The 17,276-nt window shown below is 50.9% G+C and overlaps 1 protein-coding gene across 4 annotated transcripts in view; it reads right to left on the reverse strand.

Moving 5' to 3' along the window:
- The window catches only part of CHD4 (chromodomain helicase DNA binding protein 4), a 62,651-nt gene that overhangs the window by 26,346 nt on the left and 19,029 nt on the right, over positions 1–17,276 (reverse strand). For all 4 annotated transcript variants that reach the window (XM_040361195.1, XM_040361194.1, XM_040361193.1 and 1 more), the window contains exons 3-12: positions 7,373–7,491; positions 6,858–7,046; positions 6,012–6,130; positions 5,652–5,914; positions 3,242–3,360; positions 3,006–3,141; positions 1,554–1,732; positions 1,225–1,458; positions 942–1,133; positions 484–695 (exon numbers count right to left, since the gene is read on the reverse strand). In XM_040361195.1, the coding sequence (XP_040217129.1) occupies positions 484–695; positions 942–1,133; positions 1,225–1,458; positions 1,554–1,732; positions 3,006–3,141; positions 3,242–3,360; positions 5,652–5,914; positions 6,012–6,130; positions 6,858–7,046; positions 7,373–7,491 (1,762 nt within the window). The remainder of the gene's footprint in view (positions 1–483; positions 696–941; positions 1,134–1,224; positions 1,459–1,553; positions 1,733–3,005; positions 3,142–3,241; positions 3,361–5,651; positions 5,915–6,011; positions 6,131–6,857; positions 7,047–7,372; positions 7,492–17,276) is intronic.

The following is a 17,276-nucleotide window of genomic DNA, read 5'->3' on the forward strand; positions in this document are numbered from 1 at the left end:
GAGGATCTCAGTTGGACAGGGTGGGAGAGGGCTGCCAGTAGAGAAGATGATCTCAGTTGGACAGGGTGGGAGAGGGCTGCCAGTAGAGAAGAGGATCTCAGTTGGACAGGGTGGGAGAGGGCTGCCAGTAGAGAAGAAGAGGATCTCAGTTGGACAGGGTGGGAGAGGGCTGCCAGTAGAGAAGAGGATCTCAGTTGGACAGGGTGGGATCTAATGGCTGAGAACCTAGTGCTCTAGGCCAGGATCACCAAACTACGGCCCTCCAGCCGTTGCGGAACTACACGTCCCATGAGGCATTGTAAAAAACTGACATTCACAGATATGACTGGGCATGATGGAAATTGTAGTCCCTGAACAACTGGATCTCCATAGTTTGGAGACCCCTGCCCGAGGCTCTCCATCAAGATCGATCTGTTCAAGGCTAACCAAGTTCATTGGGCATAAAACCTTCAAGGCTGTCACGAACCCTCCCCCACCCCGTACCTGTGGTTTAGTATTCGGTGAATCATTATCCACTCAGGCTTGATTCCATAGCGGAAGAATTTCTCTTCCATTTCTAGATATCTTGGATCTTTGTTTTTCCTTTTGCGGCTTTTCTCTTCTTCATCTACTCCATAATCGCCGGCGGCCGGAGGATCGTCCATGTCGTTCTTCCGCTGGTAGTTCCTGAACATGACCTGGCAGTGCAGCTCCAACTGTAAAATAAAAAGGGACAGCGATAAATTATTTCCAATGCGTTTTTTTTTTTAATTAAAAATGTTCAGTAGTTTTGAAATCAGGAAAAACAAATCTGTCAACGTACAAAGATTATTGCAAATGATATCCAATTATTTAGAAAATTCAATTAGTGGGCCCCGAGGGTTGATGACCTCTGTGTTAGAGGATCTCATGCATGTCTTTGTAGACAGAACCTCGGGGGCCGTCCTTTTAGTGCCACATACCTGCAGTTCCGTCACCCAAGAGCTATGTAGATAGGACATGCCCTGCCACTTGACGAAGAACTCGCGCTCTGCTTTACCCTCCAGAGGTTTGGTAGGAGCCGGATCTGCCGCTTTGGGCGCTGAGGTGGGAGAAGGCGGCTGCCCCCACTTCCAGATAAGAATTTTCTGGATTTTACCCTTCAAGGCGGGACACTAAAAAGACAAAGACGACATTAAGCTTCAGGACCAAAGCTGTGTCTTATGGACATCAATAACTTTAAAGGAGAACTCCAGAAATACGTACCGTGCATCTCGGGCAGAGCCATTCCCCATTGGGTATCTCTGGCAGTGGCGGGTTCAGACAGTGGATGTGATAGGAGGAAGGACAGGAGTCACAGCACAGCAGTTCCCCTCCATCCTTACACACACGACAGAACTCCATGTGGTGATCCTCCTCCTCGGGGTCACCTACAGTCTCATCCAAATCCTCATCCTCAGAGTTGTCCTCCTTGGCTTCCCATTGGACTCCCTCCTTTTCCTGCAAAAATAAATAAAAATAAAAATAAATTAATTCGGACAGACGAGATGGAATGTTCAGCGGCCGTCACTGTGGTGCAGAAGAGAGTCACTTACACAATGGGGGCAGCTCCATTTGCCCTCGGGTGCCTTGTCCATATCGGGGTCCAGGCAGACCATGTGGTACGCTCGGGGACAAGTATCACACAGGATGATCTCCCCTCCTTGCTGGCAAACCTCACAGTAGTCCTGGTGGTCCGTTTCATAGCCATCAACAGGACCGGGGACTTCATCTTCTAAGGAAAAAAAGAAAAGGAAAATCTATTCAAAACACCCGTTATGGTGAGGCAATGGGGGAGATTTACTAAAACTGGACGACTCAGAATGTAGTGCATGGGAGCCAATCAGCTTTGGCCAAAACACCTGGAAGCCGATTGGTTTCTATGCACAGCTGCACCAGATTTTGCATTCTCCAGTTTTAGTAAATCAATGTTATTCCATGTTTAAAAGCTGAACTCTAGGAAAGAAAGAAAGAAAGAAAGAAAGAAAGAAAGAAAGAAAGAAAGAAAGAAAGAAAGAAAGAAAGAAAGGCGGGGGTCCTGATGACCAATATCAGGGGTCTCTAAACTTTTCAAACCAAGGGCAAGTTTGTCCTTCAGCCTTTAGGAGGGCCGGATTGTGGCTCACGGGGACAGAAAATGTCCTGTCCAGCATCAATGGGAATAAATATGGCCTCAAGGTTGGTGGTGGTCAGGAGGAGGAATAGTAGTGCCCCCATTAGTAAGAAGAATAGTATCCCATCGTATTAGTGGAGGAAGTAGGTGCCCCCCCTTGATGGTGTCAGTTGAAGGAACAGTGCCCCCAAGGGCCACATCTGGCCCTCGGGCTGCAGTTTGGAGACCCCTGACCAATATCGTTGGTAAATTCTGGTGGCAGGTTACCAACTCACCCAATTAGGTGGAGTTCTTATCAAGACATGAGAAGCATTCAAAATAAAAGGGAAGTGGGAATAGGACTCAAGGGGTCCTCGCCTTCAATAAAGGAACAAACTGCAGTTTAACCCAATACATTTTTCTTCCATCGGGTTAAACTGCAGTTTGTTCCTTCATTGAAGGCGAGGACACCTTGAGTTTTATTCCCACTTCCTTTATTTAGAGCGTCTTTCTAGCTCTTTCCTGAGCCTGCATTCATCTCGCAGTCCATTTCAGAGACTTCCATTAGCACTGTCCAGGCTCACTCCCTATAGTGCCGAGGTTCTCGACTCCTGTCCTCAGGACCCACCAACAGGCCAGGTTTGCAGGATAACTGAAATGCATCACAGGCGATCTCATTTTCTGCTCAGTCATTGCTGTATTCTAGTCTGCATCTCGCCAAGGCAATACTTAAAATCTGGCCCGTTAGTGGGTCCTGAGGACAGGAGTTGAGAAGCACTGCTTGGTTTTGTCTCCCCCCCCCCCCCCCAAACACCAGCTAGGCACACAGTAAACCCCTTTGATAACCACTGCACAACAGTGCTCTGCTGAGACCTGCATGGGCAGAAATGCCAATTCCTCCAGCCTGGACAGTTACCTTTCTTCTTCTTCTTGGCGGCTCTGAGTTTCTTGCGGCTTCGGCTACTTTTGCTGGTGGACCCGTCGGATACGGACAGGCTGTTCATGCTGCCATCATCATAGTCTGAGTCGGCATCGATATCCTCCTCCTCACTCTGCAGAGAGGAGATCATTGCAAAAAAAAAAAAAGTTCAGGTCACTTAGTCTGATAATAAAATATATAAAAATTATCACCAGAGGGAGGCGGACACTTACAGAAGAGCGTTTCCGTTTACCAAAGCCCCCAAGTTTGATCTTCAGAGGAGCCACCTTCTTGGCTTTGGCCTTTTTTTCCGGCGGACGAACGACCTTTGGTTTTTTCCTGGCGTTGGGTCCTAGTATATAAAAAAAAAAAAAAAAAAAAATTAAATACAGTAAAACCTTGGATTGAGAGTAACTTGGTTTAAGAGCGTTTTTGCAAGACAAGCAAAATGTTTAAATACATTTTGCCTTGATATACAAGCGATGTCTTGATATAAGAGTAGCGTCATGTCACGTGTAGCGTATAAAAGAGAAGAGAGGCTCCTCCTCTAAGTGTAGCAATATGGTTACATTTAATGAAGGGACAACATTTAGTAACTTATTGCTACACTTAGAGGCGCCTCTCTTCTATACTCTGGAGCTCCTGCTGGATTTTGTTCCCAATCCCGGTGGAGGCTTCCATTTGTAGATGGACATTTTATGGTTACACAACCAATCGCTATAATATTTTTATATGGACTATAAACTAAAGAACTTAAATGGTTGTGGAACGAATCATTTGAGTTTACATTATTTCTTACAGGGAAATTTGCTTCGATATACAAGCGCTTTGGATTACAAGCATATTTCCCAAATTATACTCGTAATCCGAGGTTTTACTGTATGAACATTAAGGGATTTTTAGTGGAACTTTTGCTCATTTGTCTTTCCACACACCCACCCCCCTTCCCCCTCACCCCCGGGCAAGTCCCATGAGGCATAGCAAGACTGACAGCCACAAGCATGACACCCAGAGGCATGATGGGACTTTTAATTTTGCAACAGCTGGAGGTCCACTAATGGCATTTCCCTGCCCTATAGCCTCGCTGGTTGATCTTGTCCCCCCCCCCCCTCCTATTATGCATAGTGGGCACAGTTCGGGGGACTTTGTTGATGCAGAGGGTGGTGGTGGTGTAAATGTATATTACCTATGAAGTAGAAATATTGACGTCTATGATTTTACGCATCAATTGCTCTCGAGGAAGTGGTCTAGGTCCTGGAAATGCGCGAGCCTTAAGACCGCCATTTTGGCGTTTTATAGAGAGATATATTATCTAGCCACTTCCCGATGGCCGTACGACTTTGTACGGCCGCAGGGTGGTTCTACTTCTCTGACTGGCCGTGTTTATACGGCCTGCGCGCGCTCGCCGCATCGCTGAGATGCCGATGCGAGTGCATGGTGGCCGTGATGTCCGCCAGGCACTCGGGATCGGCGGCTACAGGGACAAGACGTGGAGCTCTGTGTGTAAACACAGAGCTCCACGTCCTGTCAGGGGAGAGAGGAGACTGATGCTGGGTCCCTTGTACATAGGGACACAGATCGGTCACCTTCCCCAGTCACCCCCCTTCCCCCACAGTTAGAACACAATTCAGGGTACACATTTAACCCCTTCCTCACCCCCTAGTGTTAACCCCTTCAATGCCAGTCACATTTATACAGTAATTAGTGCATATTTATAGCACTGATCGCTGTATAAATGTAAATGGCGCCAAAAATGTGTCAAAAGTGTCAGATGTCTCCGCCATAATGTCGCAGTCACGAAAAAAAAATGCTGATCGCCGCCATTAGTAGTAAAAAAAAATAATTAAGATGAATAATTATGTCCCCTATTTTGTAAGCGCAATAACTTTTGCGCAAACCAGACGCTTCTTGCAATTTTTTTTTTTTACCAAAAATTTGTAGAAGAATACGTATCGCCTAGACTGAGAAAAAAAATATTTTTTTTAAAAAAATTGGGCTATTACAGCAACATGTAAAAAAATAGTTTTTTTTTTTTCAAAATTGTCGCTCTATTTTTGTTTATAGCGCAAAAAATAAAAACCGCAGAGGCGATCAAATACCACCAAAAGAAATCTCTATTTGTGGGGAAAAAAGGACGTCAATTTTGTTTGGGAGCCACGTCGCGCAATTGTCAGTTAAAGTGACGCAATGCCACAAGCTGAAATTTCACCTGGTCAGGAAGGGGTATATGTGCCCAGTAAGGAAGTGGCTAGAGATATATATTCTCCATCTATACCTATCCCATACAATTTTTTTTATTTTTATTTTAAATTTGGTGGTCTGAGGGCTTGACGCGTTTCCAGGACCTAGTCCACTTCCTCAGGAAGGAGATGAGAGCTAGATATACATCTATATATCAATCTCTCAATATGAAATTATGAAGACGATTTAACATAAATAAAACCGTGTTCAAGTATAGCAAAACGTTGCGCCCCAAAAGTCACACTTAAGATAATAGTTTAAGGACATCGAAGGATTAGTAAGCTGAAATCCATTTTGATTTTTGGATTTAGATCCAATTTCCATTCTTGCACTTCCTAAACCCACAAGCCACATATTACAGAAGATCTATCCGCCCCTCACACAAGTGATCGGCATACTTGCCTTTTCCTTCCTTGGTCTTGGCTTTGCGCAGTGGAACCTCAACTACTGGTGGCGGTGGAGGTGGCGGAGGAGGAGGAGCGACCACCTCGGTAGATGCCACCATACTGGCAACCACGGCCTCGGCGGCGGCAGCTGCAGCGGCCACGGATGCCCCAGAGCTGCCCTTCAAGGGATTGTTGGTGCTGAACTCCCTCCACTTGGCTCCGAGAACCATCATCATCTTGGAGACAGCAATTTTGGGGTTCTTCGCAGCAATTAGCGGCCTATAAATAAAAAGATGAGGTGGAAGGTCAGAATGGTGCGCAATCCAATCTCAAGACGTAGAACAACCGGTGGAATGAGAAGCAAAACCCAACATACCTGACAAACTGGCTGAAAGCCTTGTAGTTGGTCAAGGTCCTGTAATCGTCCTCCGTGAACAGGTGGTCAATGTCCTCCATGCCCCAGTCTTCCAAAAGCTGTGCTGAAGTCTTTGGTTCCTTTGGAGGCAAAAAAAACAGAACCACTTTATAGGAACATGGAGTGGAAAAAAGGCCAACACCACCCCCAACACAAAACCAGTATGAATGCCACCCCTAAAAGGGGAACTACACCATGCACTCCCTTACAGCCAAGGAAGCTGCCATCTTAGCCTATGAGCTGCAAGTGGCCATGCTGGTACACATGTGATCCGTTCTGACAGCAGTCATGATGGCTTAACCGTTCGGCAATTCCAAAGCAGGGGCCATGGCTACGGTTTCAACTTTTGACAGTTGAGCTGAGAGCACACTCAACTGACAGTTACCACTGATAGCATGACATGAATGTATCCATTTTGGAGAAATTATATGGGTTCAGTCTGCTTTTAACTAAATGCAAGGGGGGGGGGGGGGGGGGGGGGGCCGCACGAATGGGGCACTTTGCTTGCCTTTATCTGGCCCATGGGGCACCATTCCTCCCACTGGCACCAACAATGGGGCACCGTCGATTGGGGGAGTGGGGTATGGATCGGCGTTCATGTGACCACTGACTGGCAGTCACCTGTTTGGGAGCTGGTCCCACCGGGAGGTGAAATCTTCCAGATATGAAGAGGTTAAAGCTCACCCCCCTTTGCTGCAGCTGGATGCAAGTCAGGTGATATCAGGGTAATATCTACACCAAAGATAAACAATGTAGCCCCCCTAACAATAAAGTAAACCGGTTCTGAACGGTCTGACCCCCACTGACCTTGGAATCATCATCGTCATCTTCTTCCTCCTCACGTGGTTTCACTTTCGTTTTCTTTTCCTTCTTCTGAGCTATCTTCTTTTTCTTCTTCTTTCCCGGGGTGTAATCGCTGCCTTCGCTGTCTGAGCGGAGATGTCCCAGATCATCGTCCCCAAAATCATTTCCTTCCCCTGAGCTGTCATCAACATCCTGCAATAAACAGTACGGGATCTCATTCCAAAACTTAACACATCTATTGTGCGATTCTTCCAAGGCTCACGGGGGATGGGCACATGGGGGCAAGGGACGAGACGCCAGGCACATTGGGCTTCTGTACCTGGCAGAACTCCTCTGGGAATGGCAGTACAGTTCTTCTCCTGCAGGTCAGACACCTCAGAAGCATCTCAAACCGATCTTTACAGGTAAGGCCTTGTGTAGGTGGGGACGTGCATTGTGCACGGTCTCCTGTAATCTCCCATCCCAACCGCCACCTGCTTTCCACTCTGCCCACCTGTGCCCCCCTGACTTCCACTTACCTCTTTTTTCTGACGCTTTCCTTTGGGGGTTTTGGATTCCCGCCCCTTTTTGGGTTTTTTCTTTTTCTTTACTTTCGGCGTTTCGACTTCTGAGAGGTCGTCATCCAAATCATCGTCGTCTGCAAGAGAAGGGGGTGGGGAAAGATCAATCGATTTGAAGCACAGAACACTATAGCAAAGTCTAATTAGCCTTCAAATAAGTAGGCAACGTCTACATCAGGACACACCCCTTTCTGGGGCTCACAGATACTTCACTGTATTCAGCCACTCATGACAGTGAGGGCAACCTAACTACCGCCCGCCTGTGCTATGGCATGCCGTACGCCACAAGCTGGCCTCATTCATTTTTGGTAAAACTGCATTCCTCTAGGTCCGGGTTCCTGGTTGCCTCCGTCACAAAGCACAACCCCCCCCCCCCCCCCCATGAAGGAGCACGCTCACCATGGCAAGGAGCACGCTCACCATGGCAAGGAGCACGCTCACCATGGCAAGGAGCACGCTCACCATGGCAAGGAGCACGCTCACCATGATGTAAGGGACATCCCTCCCACAAAAGTTAATCTTGGCAGGGGTTCCAGATCGTTGACGGCGTTCAGCCACCCACCAATTAGAAGTTAGTGCGGTTGACCCAAATACCTACGGCCACCTGCGCTACCCCATCCCTTAGAATACAAGCTGGGGGGGGGGGGGTACAGCATACACATCACTGAGGTCCTGACTACAACTCCCATCAGTGTTAACGTGTCTCTGTATTCCCCCATCAGAGTATACATTGTCTCTACCCCCCCCCCCCCCCCCATATCAGAGTATACATTCCCCCCCCAGAGTATATATGGTATAGCGCCGGCAATTTACGCAGCGCTTTACATATACATTCACATCAGTCCCTACCCTCAAGGAGCTTACAATCCAAGGTCCTTAACTCACATTCATATACTAGGGGCCAATTAACCTATCAGCATGTCTTTGGAGTGCGGGAGGAAACCCGAGTACCCCGAGGAATCCCGCACAGGGAGAACATGCAAACTCCAGGCAGGCAGTGTCGTGATTCAACATGCATTGTCTCTACACCCCCCCCCCCCCATCAGCGTATATATGGTCTCTATATCCCCCCCCATCAGAGTATATATGGTCTCTATATCCCCCCCCCCCATCAGAGTATATATGGTCTCTATATCCCCCCCCCCCATCAGAGTATATATGGTCTCTACATTCTCCTCCCCATCAGAGTATATATGGTCTCTACATTCTCCTCCCCCATCAGAGTATATACGGTCTCTACATTCTGAACACGGTTGGTTAGTATATACATATATAAAAGGGATTATTATAAGGAATCCGCACACCTTCTCCATCTCCCATGGGAGGAAGAAGCTTTAGGAGCCGCATATCACAGTGAGAAGGAATGTGCGGCGGGAGACGTAGGAGGGGGGGGGGATGTTCAGCACATTACTCAACCGCCAGATAATTTCTACGTAATGGAGGGAGGGGGTGGGGCAAGACACAACGTGACCAGAGCAGCAATCTGTGCCTCTTGTGCATTATAGAACTACAAGTCCAAGCATGCCACTAATTAGGGGGGGTCACCCTCCCGTTCTGCCACTTTTAGTTATAAGAAAGCAACACGGGAAGGGGGGGTCCACACACGTGGTTAAGGAAGCGTCCCTTCTGCTGCAGCCATTTTGTTCCTCTGCGTTGGCTGAGCGGTGGCGACGCGTTGGCCTGGCAGGCTGGTGGGTGGGCATGTCAGCACACAGCTACCCACCGCCAGCCATTTCTAGGACACAAAGGAGGTCCCTCGCAGGCGGCGGCCATACAAGACGATCGCCCTGTTCAGGTCACAGCGCGGCCGCTCGCTATCCTGAGGTTGGGAAGAGCGATTCATTCAGCCAGAGACGGACTATTGTCTGAAGCCGCAGAGATCGCCGCTCAGGAGGAGATTAAATGAGTGAAAGCCGCCCCCCCCCCCCAAGCATAATCTGCCCGGCGACACCTCAGGGGTGCCAAATCTGAATGGCGGACAGCAGAGCGACAATCTGCTCAGCGTGTCCACCCCTCCCCCCCCCCGGTCATGTGCGGACCCCAGACACCCAATATTCCCTTTCCCGATTAAGATGCCCAATCACCACATGTAATCCGACATAAAAGTCACAAACTAGTATAACATTCGCATGCGACTCGCTGACCTACTGCGCAAAACATAAAGGGGAACTCCACCGCGAGGACATTCCTTCCAGGGAGAGCCCGAGGATCAACAAAAACTCGCCACAGACAGTGCGGGGGCCACAGACAGTGCGGGGGCCACAGACAGTGCGGGGGCCACAGACAGTGCGGGGGCCACAGACAGTGCGGGGGCCACAGACAGTGCGGGGGCCACTTCAGATTTCACAAATATTTGTAGACTGAAAACAAAAAAAAACACCCCTTACATCAGGGTGTCACCCCCCCCCCCCCCAATCAGTGCCCATTCAGCGCTTCAGCCCCCCACCCAATATACATCAGTGCCCATTCAGGGTGTCACCCCCCCCAACAAACATCATTGCCCATTCAGGGCGTCACCCCCCTCCCCACCCAATATACATCAGTGCCCATTCAGGGCGTCACACCCCCCCCACCCAATATACATCAGTGCCCATTCAGGGTGTCACCCCCCCCACCCAATATACATCAGTGCCCATTCAGGGCGTCACCCCCCTCCCCACCCAATATACATCAGTGCCCATTCAGGGCGTCACACCCCCCCCACCCAATATACATCAGTGCCCATTCAGGGTGTCACCCCCCTCCCCACCCAACAAATATCAGTGCACATTCAGGGTGCATCCCGAATCAGAGCGCCCCCCTTACATGAGTGCCCTATAAAGGGTGCATCACCCCTATTTACATCAGAGTGCCCCCTTACATCAGCGCCCATTCCAGGTGCACCCCCCCCCCCTTACATCAGCGCCCATTCCAGGTGCACCCCCCCCCCTTACATCAGCGCCCATTCCAGGTGCATCACCCTCCTTGTATCAGATTGTCCATTCAGGGTGCCTCCATTCTGGTGTCCCCCACCCCTAAAACAGGATGCCCCTAAGCTTACATCAGTGCCCATCTAGGGTGTCTCTTCCTTCAAGGTGCCCTCTTACAGAAGGGTGTCCTGAACCCACTCCCCCCCCCCCATAGGCAGCCTCTACATATATGAAGGGTACATCCAATCTTGTAGCGGGCCAGATGTGGCCCACGGGCCGTAATTTAGGGACCCCCTACTCTATGCAGCTTTATTCTTGATTACACAAACAGCCAGATCTCACTGCCATATCTCCAGATGTGAAGGGGGGACGGGACAGGGGGGACAACCAGACGGGGGGGGGGGGGGGGAATCTGGTGTGATGGGGTGCCTGGTGTGATGTCAAGGGGGTGCTTCTCATGTAAAGGGGTGCCTGGTGGGATGGAGGGGGGGACCTCTGATGTAAAGGGGTGCCTGGCGTGATGGAGGGGGGGGGGGCTCTGATGTGAAGGTGGTGCCTCGCATGTAAAGGGGTTCCTGGTGTGATGTGGGGGGGGCGACCTGATGCGAAGGGATTGGGAGGGGGGTCCTCTAGCTTCCAATATGAAGTTAGTTCATCCAGGTAGTAGCGAGTCTCAGGTTCGGGCTTCCCATTGGGGGGGGTGCATGTTGTAAATGGTGCCCCCGGGTGGAATAAGGATGAGACTCCCCGGTGTAGACGGATCGGCGTCTCGGGATAAAACGATCACCTTCGGTATTAGAGACGTAATAATGGGAGAGAATTGGGTGTAAATGGCGGAAGGCGACGCGCTGCGGTGTAGACGGATCGGCGTCTCGGGATAAAACGATCACCTTCGGTATTAGAGACGTAATAATGGAGAGAATTGGGTGTAAATGGCGGAAGGCGACGCGCTGCGGACCGATTATCATTCTAGGTGACGATGGCGAGCCGGTCCCATGTGACAGCCCTCAGGTCACTGTGCAGTAAATGGCTATGAGAACAAAAGCCCATGGATGGGTGGGGGAGGGGGGAGGAAGGTGGCGGTATGGACAAGGGACATTGGACGCATTTTATAATGCAAGATCAGCCATGGTGGGAGGGGGAGGGGGGGATACGGGAAGGCCTGCGTCTCCGACACGCAGCAGATGCAGATGTGAAAAGCACATGCTGGGAGGAGGTGGGGGGGGGGGGGGGGGGGGGGGGGGGCTTTCCCTTGTCTGACAACCCCCCCTCCCGCCCACACTGCACACGCAGCACTGCAAGGGAGGAGGGGGGGGGGGGGGGGGGGGAGCTTTTGTTTCTTTAGGACAGGACAGTTAATGGCTGCTTTACTTTTTCCATATTGACAAGATGGCAGCACCCCAAACATATCGGCTGCAGCTGTACCTGGGAGAAGCCGGACTCCCGAGCACCTCTTCCTGCAGAGGAACTGCACACATCAACCCACCAATCAGGAGGCCAGGAAGGAAACCACCATTTACAATAAAAATAGATAGAGATATCACACACACACACACACACAATGTGTATATGGGGGAGGGGGGGGGGGATATACACAATGCAAATTCCAAGTCCCCTTCAAAATGAAAACCCAACAGAAGACGCACCAAGGCCGGGTCACATGCAAGGTCACCTATACTGTACACACATAGCCGGCAATGCATGCAACGCCCCCCCCCCCCACAATGCATGCACCGACGCACCCCCACCACAATGCATGCACCGACGCACCCCCCCCCCCCACACCACAATGCATGCACCGACGCACCCCCCCCCCACCACAATGCATGCACACCTCCGGCAATGCATGCACCGACGCACCCCCCCCACCACAATGCATGCATGGACGCACACGCAACCCCCCCTCCCACAATGCATGCACCGACGCACCCCCCCCAAGACAATGCATGCATGGACGCACACGCAACCCCCCCCTCCCACAATGCATGCATGGACGCACACGCAACCCCCCCCCCCCCCACAATGCATGCATGGACGCACACACCCCCGGCAATGCATCCATCAGGCAGAACCAGAGACCTCCAATAGACTCTCGCTTAGCATGGATGGAGGAATCCCCACTGACCATTGTATGAAGCAGCCAGGACACCCGAACAGCGACAGCTTCTGATAGGACAGTGGTTGTGCGGTGGACAATTTTCCACCTGGCTCCAGCCAACCCACAGCTCAGATTCTGGGAGAGCCAACAAGACATTGGGACCATCTTTAGCCCTACAAGAGACCGTGCATGCTCCAGGGCTCACAATAAAACTTCCCAGACATACAAGACCGCTCTCAATCAGCCCCAGAATGCCTGTACAGCGCCTGCGTGCGATTGGATGCAGGCGCCTGCCTTGGCCGAGACGGTCTCACCTGGCTCCACTGACTAAAGTAGGTTGGAATCATTGACTTGTCTTCTGGGTGGTGGAGAGAAGGTCACCCACGGCTCTAAATGTTGGTAGAATTCAGCAAAACTCATGTGACCAATGCTTGGACAATACCACACCAAACTGGACTTATAGGTCTGCAGATCCTGGAAAAACCCCCCTGAACCAGGGCCCCCTCCCTTTGACAAAACCCCCCTGAACCAGGCCCCCCCCACTTGACAAAACCCCCCTGAACCAGGCCCCCCCCCACTTGACAAAACACCCCCTGAACCAGCCCCCCCCCCACTTGACAAAACCCCCTGAACCAGGGCCCCCCCCACTTGACAAAACCCCCCTGAACCAGGGCCCCCCCCCCCACTTGACAAAACCCCCCTGAACCAGGCCCCCCCCCCCACTTGACAAAACCCCCCTGAACCAGGCCCCCCCCCCACTTGACAAAACCCCCCCTGAACCAGGCCCCCCCCCCCCACTTGACAAAACCCCCCTGAACCAGGGGCCCCCCCCCACTTGACAAAACCCCCCTGAACCAGGGGCCCCCCCCACTTGACAATACCTCCCTTGAACCAGGGCCCCCCCCCCCACTTGACAAAACCTCCCTGAACCAGGGCCCCCCCCCCCCCACTTGACAAAACCCCCCTGAACCAGGGGCCCCCCCCCCACTTGACAAAACCCCCCCCTGAACCAGGGCCCCCCCCCCCACTTGACAAAACCCCCCTGAACCAGGGGCCCCCCCCCACTTGACAAAACCCCCCTGAACCAGGGCCCCCCCCCACTTGACAAACCCCCCTGAACCAGGGCCCCCCCCCCCCACTTGACAAAACCCCCCTGAACCAGGGCCCCCCCCCACTTGACAAAACCCCCCTCCTTGACAAAACCAGCCCCCCCACTTGACAAAACCCCCCCCTCCTTGACAAAACCAGCCCCCCCCCCCTTGACAAAACCCCCCCTGAACCAGGGCCCCACCCCCCCCCCCCTTGACAAAACCCCCCTGAACCAGGGCCCCCCCCCCCCTTGACAAAACCCTGTTGAAGAGAGAAAAAAAGAAAAAAAAAAAAAAAAGAAAAAAACACACCACCAACTTCTTGAGCGATGTGGTGCAGACAAGGCCACCCACAGCAGAACAAAATCAGTGGCAGTTCAAGCCAAACCCAAATTGCATCTCACCCCCCCCCCCCCCATACCAAAGCAGAGGAGCATTCCCAGCACATGCAGTAGAACCCCCCCCCAGTAACAGAAGAAGAGTAACCAGCACCCATGTGGACCTTCTGGTTTCCTGATCCCCGGTCAGCCCATCTACTTTTCACCCCCCGAAGGAACGGTTTAAAAATGTCCAGGTGTCAGGGGAACCCCTGCCAAGATCAATTCATGGGGGGGGGGGTCCTTTCATCCCCCTCTCGATCTTATATAACAAGTGGAGAGACTTATCTGCTCACTCAGCAGTCATAAGAAAATATCTGGGCAGTCTGCCAAGTTTTTTTTAACAGGAAACATTGTAACCAACACTTCCTTCTTAGATCAAAGGGATGAACTTCTGTGTGTGTGTGAAGAAAAAAAAATCCCAGCAGTCTGCCAAGTTTGTAACATGAAACATTGTAACTAAAGGCTTTTTTCTTGGATCAAACGTGTGTGTAAATGCGGGAAGTTTAACCACTTAAAGTCCAAATCTCGTTCAGACATTTAAGTTAAAAAATCAATATTTTTGCTAGAAAATTACTTGAAACCTCCAAAACATATTTTAGCAGAGACCCTAGGGAATAAAATGGCAACTGCTGCAATATTTTTATGTCACTGTATTTGCCCAGCGGTCTTTCAAATGCAATTCTTTGCACACACGAAACGGTAAAGTTAGCCCAATTTTTTTTTTATTTAATGTGAAAGATAATGTTACGCCGTGAGAATCGTAATCTTCCAAGCAAAAAAAATATTGTGATTCTCATTTTAGCCAGAATCGTGCAGCTCTAGAGAGATCACAAAACGAGCGCAACGTTTCGGAGCCGCGCAGGACCCCTTCATCCGGCATGTGCCATGGGCTGGGCTCTTTTGGCGACTCCTATACACGCATTATATGCCTAGTTGTTTAGAGTTCAGCTTTGACCCTTTCCAGCCGGTGATAGCCGACCCTCTAAATCAGGGGTCTCAAACTGGCAGCCCTCCAGCTGTTGCGAAACTACAAGTCCCATGAGTCTTTGCAAGGCTGACAGTTACCAGGATGACTCCCACAGACAGAGGCACGATGGGACTTGTAGTTTTGCAACAGTTGGAGGGCCGCCAGTTTGAGGCCCCTGCTCTAAAGGTTTGCAAGACCAGGAGAGTTTCATGGGCATACGGGTGAAGTGATCACCGATTGGCTGTCACAGTAAACAAATGATCAGGAGCCCCCCCCCCCCCCAGCTCCTGATCATAGACCACGCCTGTGATCTGCCGATATGGTTCCCCCCCCTTGGCTGCGCAGGCGCAATCCGTGCCAACGGAAATCACAGAACCTGATCAGCCGTTTTCAGGTGTAGCCACCCCTCAGTTATTGCAACAGGTGCAGGGCGACGTGGAATTCGCTGCAAGTGACCAGTCGGCCTCACGTCTTCGCTGCGCTCGGCCTCCTGGCTCTTTGTTTAACATCCTCCAAGGAATGAGCCTGGATGCCGCCCTGAGCCGTGTACACCTGAAGAACAGCTGATCGGGTTCGGAGATTTCCGTGGGCTTCCCCTGCCCAGTAAGCAGGGTACCATATCGATAGGGGAACCAGATCGACAAGACACCTGCAATCGGTCGGTGCATAGAGCTGCGCCCCCCCCTCCCCGGGGCAGCAATGTCAACTGCATGCATACATGTGGCAGCGTGGCATTAAATGTCCTCCGCCAAGTGATGCAATAATCATCTTCCATCATTAAGACTGCCGGTAAGGTCCAAACACAGAACTCCCAACTCAACCGGAGCCGACCATATTGCGGCAGATGCTTCACCCGATACTTGGACAGTCAGGGTGATCAGTGCTGTGGGGGATTTACAAGCACCGATCACCGCTGACTGTCCACCAGCCCCCCCCCCCCCCCCGCCGTGTCCCTCCATGCTACTGTCTTTCCTTGCTGCCGCCGTGTCCCCCCCCCCCCCCCTCTGTTCTCCTCGATCAGTCGGGATGGAGGAGCCGGTAAATCTGGCTCCTACTTTTTCAGAATGTACAGAGTCAGTGATGACTCTCTACATTCACATAACTAAAACATCGTAAACTGTTTACAATGTTTCAGTTTATGAATGAAAAGCCGCTGTCTTCTCCCCATTCATTTTCAGTGCAGCTGAGGCTGCTGAGAAAGGGACTGGGGAATCTGTGTCCCTAGTCTCTTTCTCAGTCTCAGAGGGGAGATGTCAGAGGTCTGTTAAGACCCCCGATATCTCACCAAAGCCCCCCAACAGGGCTGATAAATAAATGAATTGCAATAAAAAAAAAAAAAAAGTCACATGTGCCACTGTCACATAAGATTTAAATAAAGTATCGGTAATCGGTATCGGTGAGTACTTGATAAAAAGTATAACACAGGGGAGAGGAGGGAGCGCTGACAATGGGTGGGCCATTAAAGTCTATGGGTGACCTCATCACTCCCAAGCATTAGTAGACATTGTGTGAGCGCTCTCTTCTCCCCTGCAGCCAGCGCTGACCGACATAGGAGAGATCACGTGACCGGACTGAAAGGGACAATTACACAAGCATAGGCATTATCCTGGAATTCCACTTTAAAAAGAACAGGTATATGCAACAAGTATACACGTACATGAAAACAGATGCAATACTACATTAAAGCAGGAAAGAAAAAAAAAAAAAGCTGTAGGTAGAAGGGCGGGGCTGTATAAACCATTTCCTTTCCAGGTTGGAAGGTGGGGGAGGGGGGAGCCAAGGTGGTGCTGTATTGGCACAGGAACAAAGAAATTACAATTTAAAAAGAGAAGTCGCGTCTTCTACTTTTGTTGACCAACGCGCTACAAGTCTGAGTTTAGGGCGACGCCATTTATTGACCAACTAGACTGTAGGGGAGGGCAACTGCAGCCTCCGTCTGTTGTGGCACTACATGTCCCATGAGGCACTGCAAAAGTTTGTGCCAAGCACGACTCCCAGAGGCATGATGGGACTTTTAGTTCTGCAACAGCTGGAGAGCCGTGGTTGGACTGCAAGGTAAGCGTCGAGGCAAGCTGGCCGATGTTCCTCAAAAACTCACCCCACAATTTAGTCCAGATATAATATCACCCCTAAACCCCAAACTTTTCCTAAAGAATCTGACCAGAAATTACTTTATAGGGGAAGCCGTCATCCGTTCCGGATCTACAACACAATGTGCTCAGGACTCAAATATGATCTACTGATCTGCCCGAGTACGGTCACCAATATCCGGGAAAGCCAGAAATAACCATAGAAATGTCGTGACCCGGCCAACAACCCAACGCCCTCGTCTTCACCCAACGCCCTCGTCTTCACCCAACGCCCTCGTCTTCACCCAACGCCCTCGTCTTCACCCAACGCCCTCGTCTTCACCCAACGCC

The sequence above is a fragment of the Rana temporaria genome, chromosome 8 (genome assembly GCF_905171775.1).
Source record: "Rana temporaria chromosome 8, aRanTem1.1, whole genome shotgun sequence".
Taxonomy (NCBI): Eukaryota; Metazoa; Chordata; class Amphibia; order Anura; family Ranidae; genus Rana; species Rana temporaria.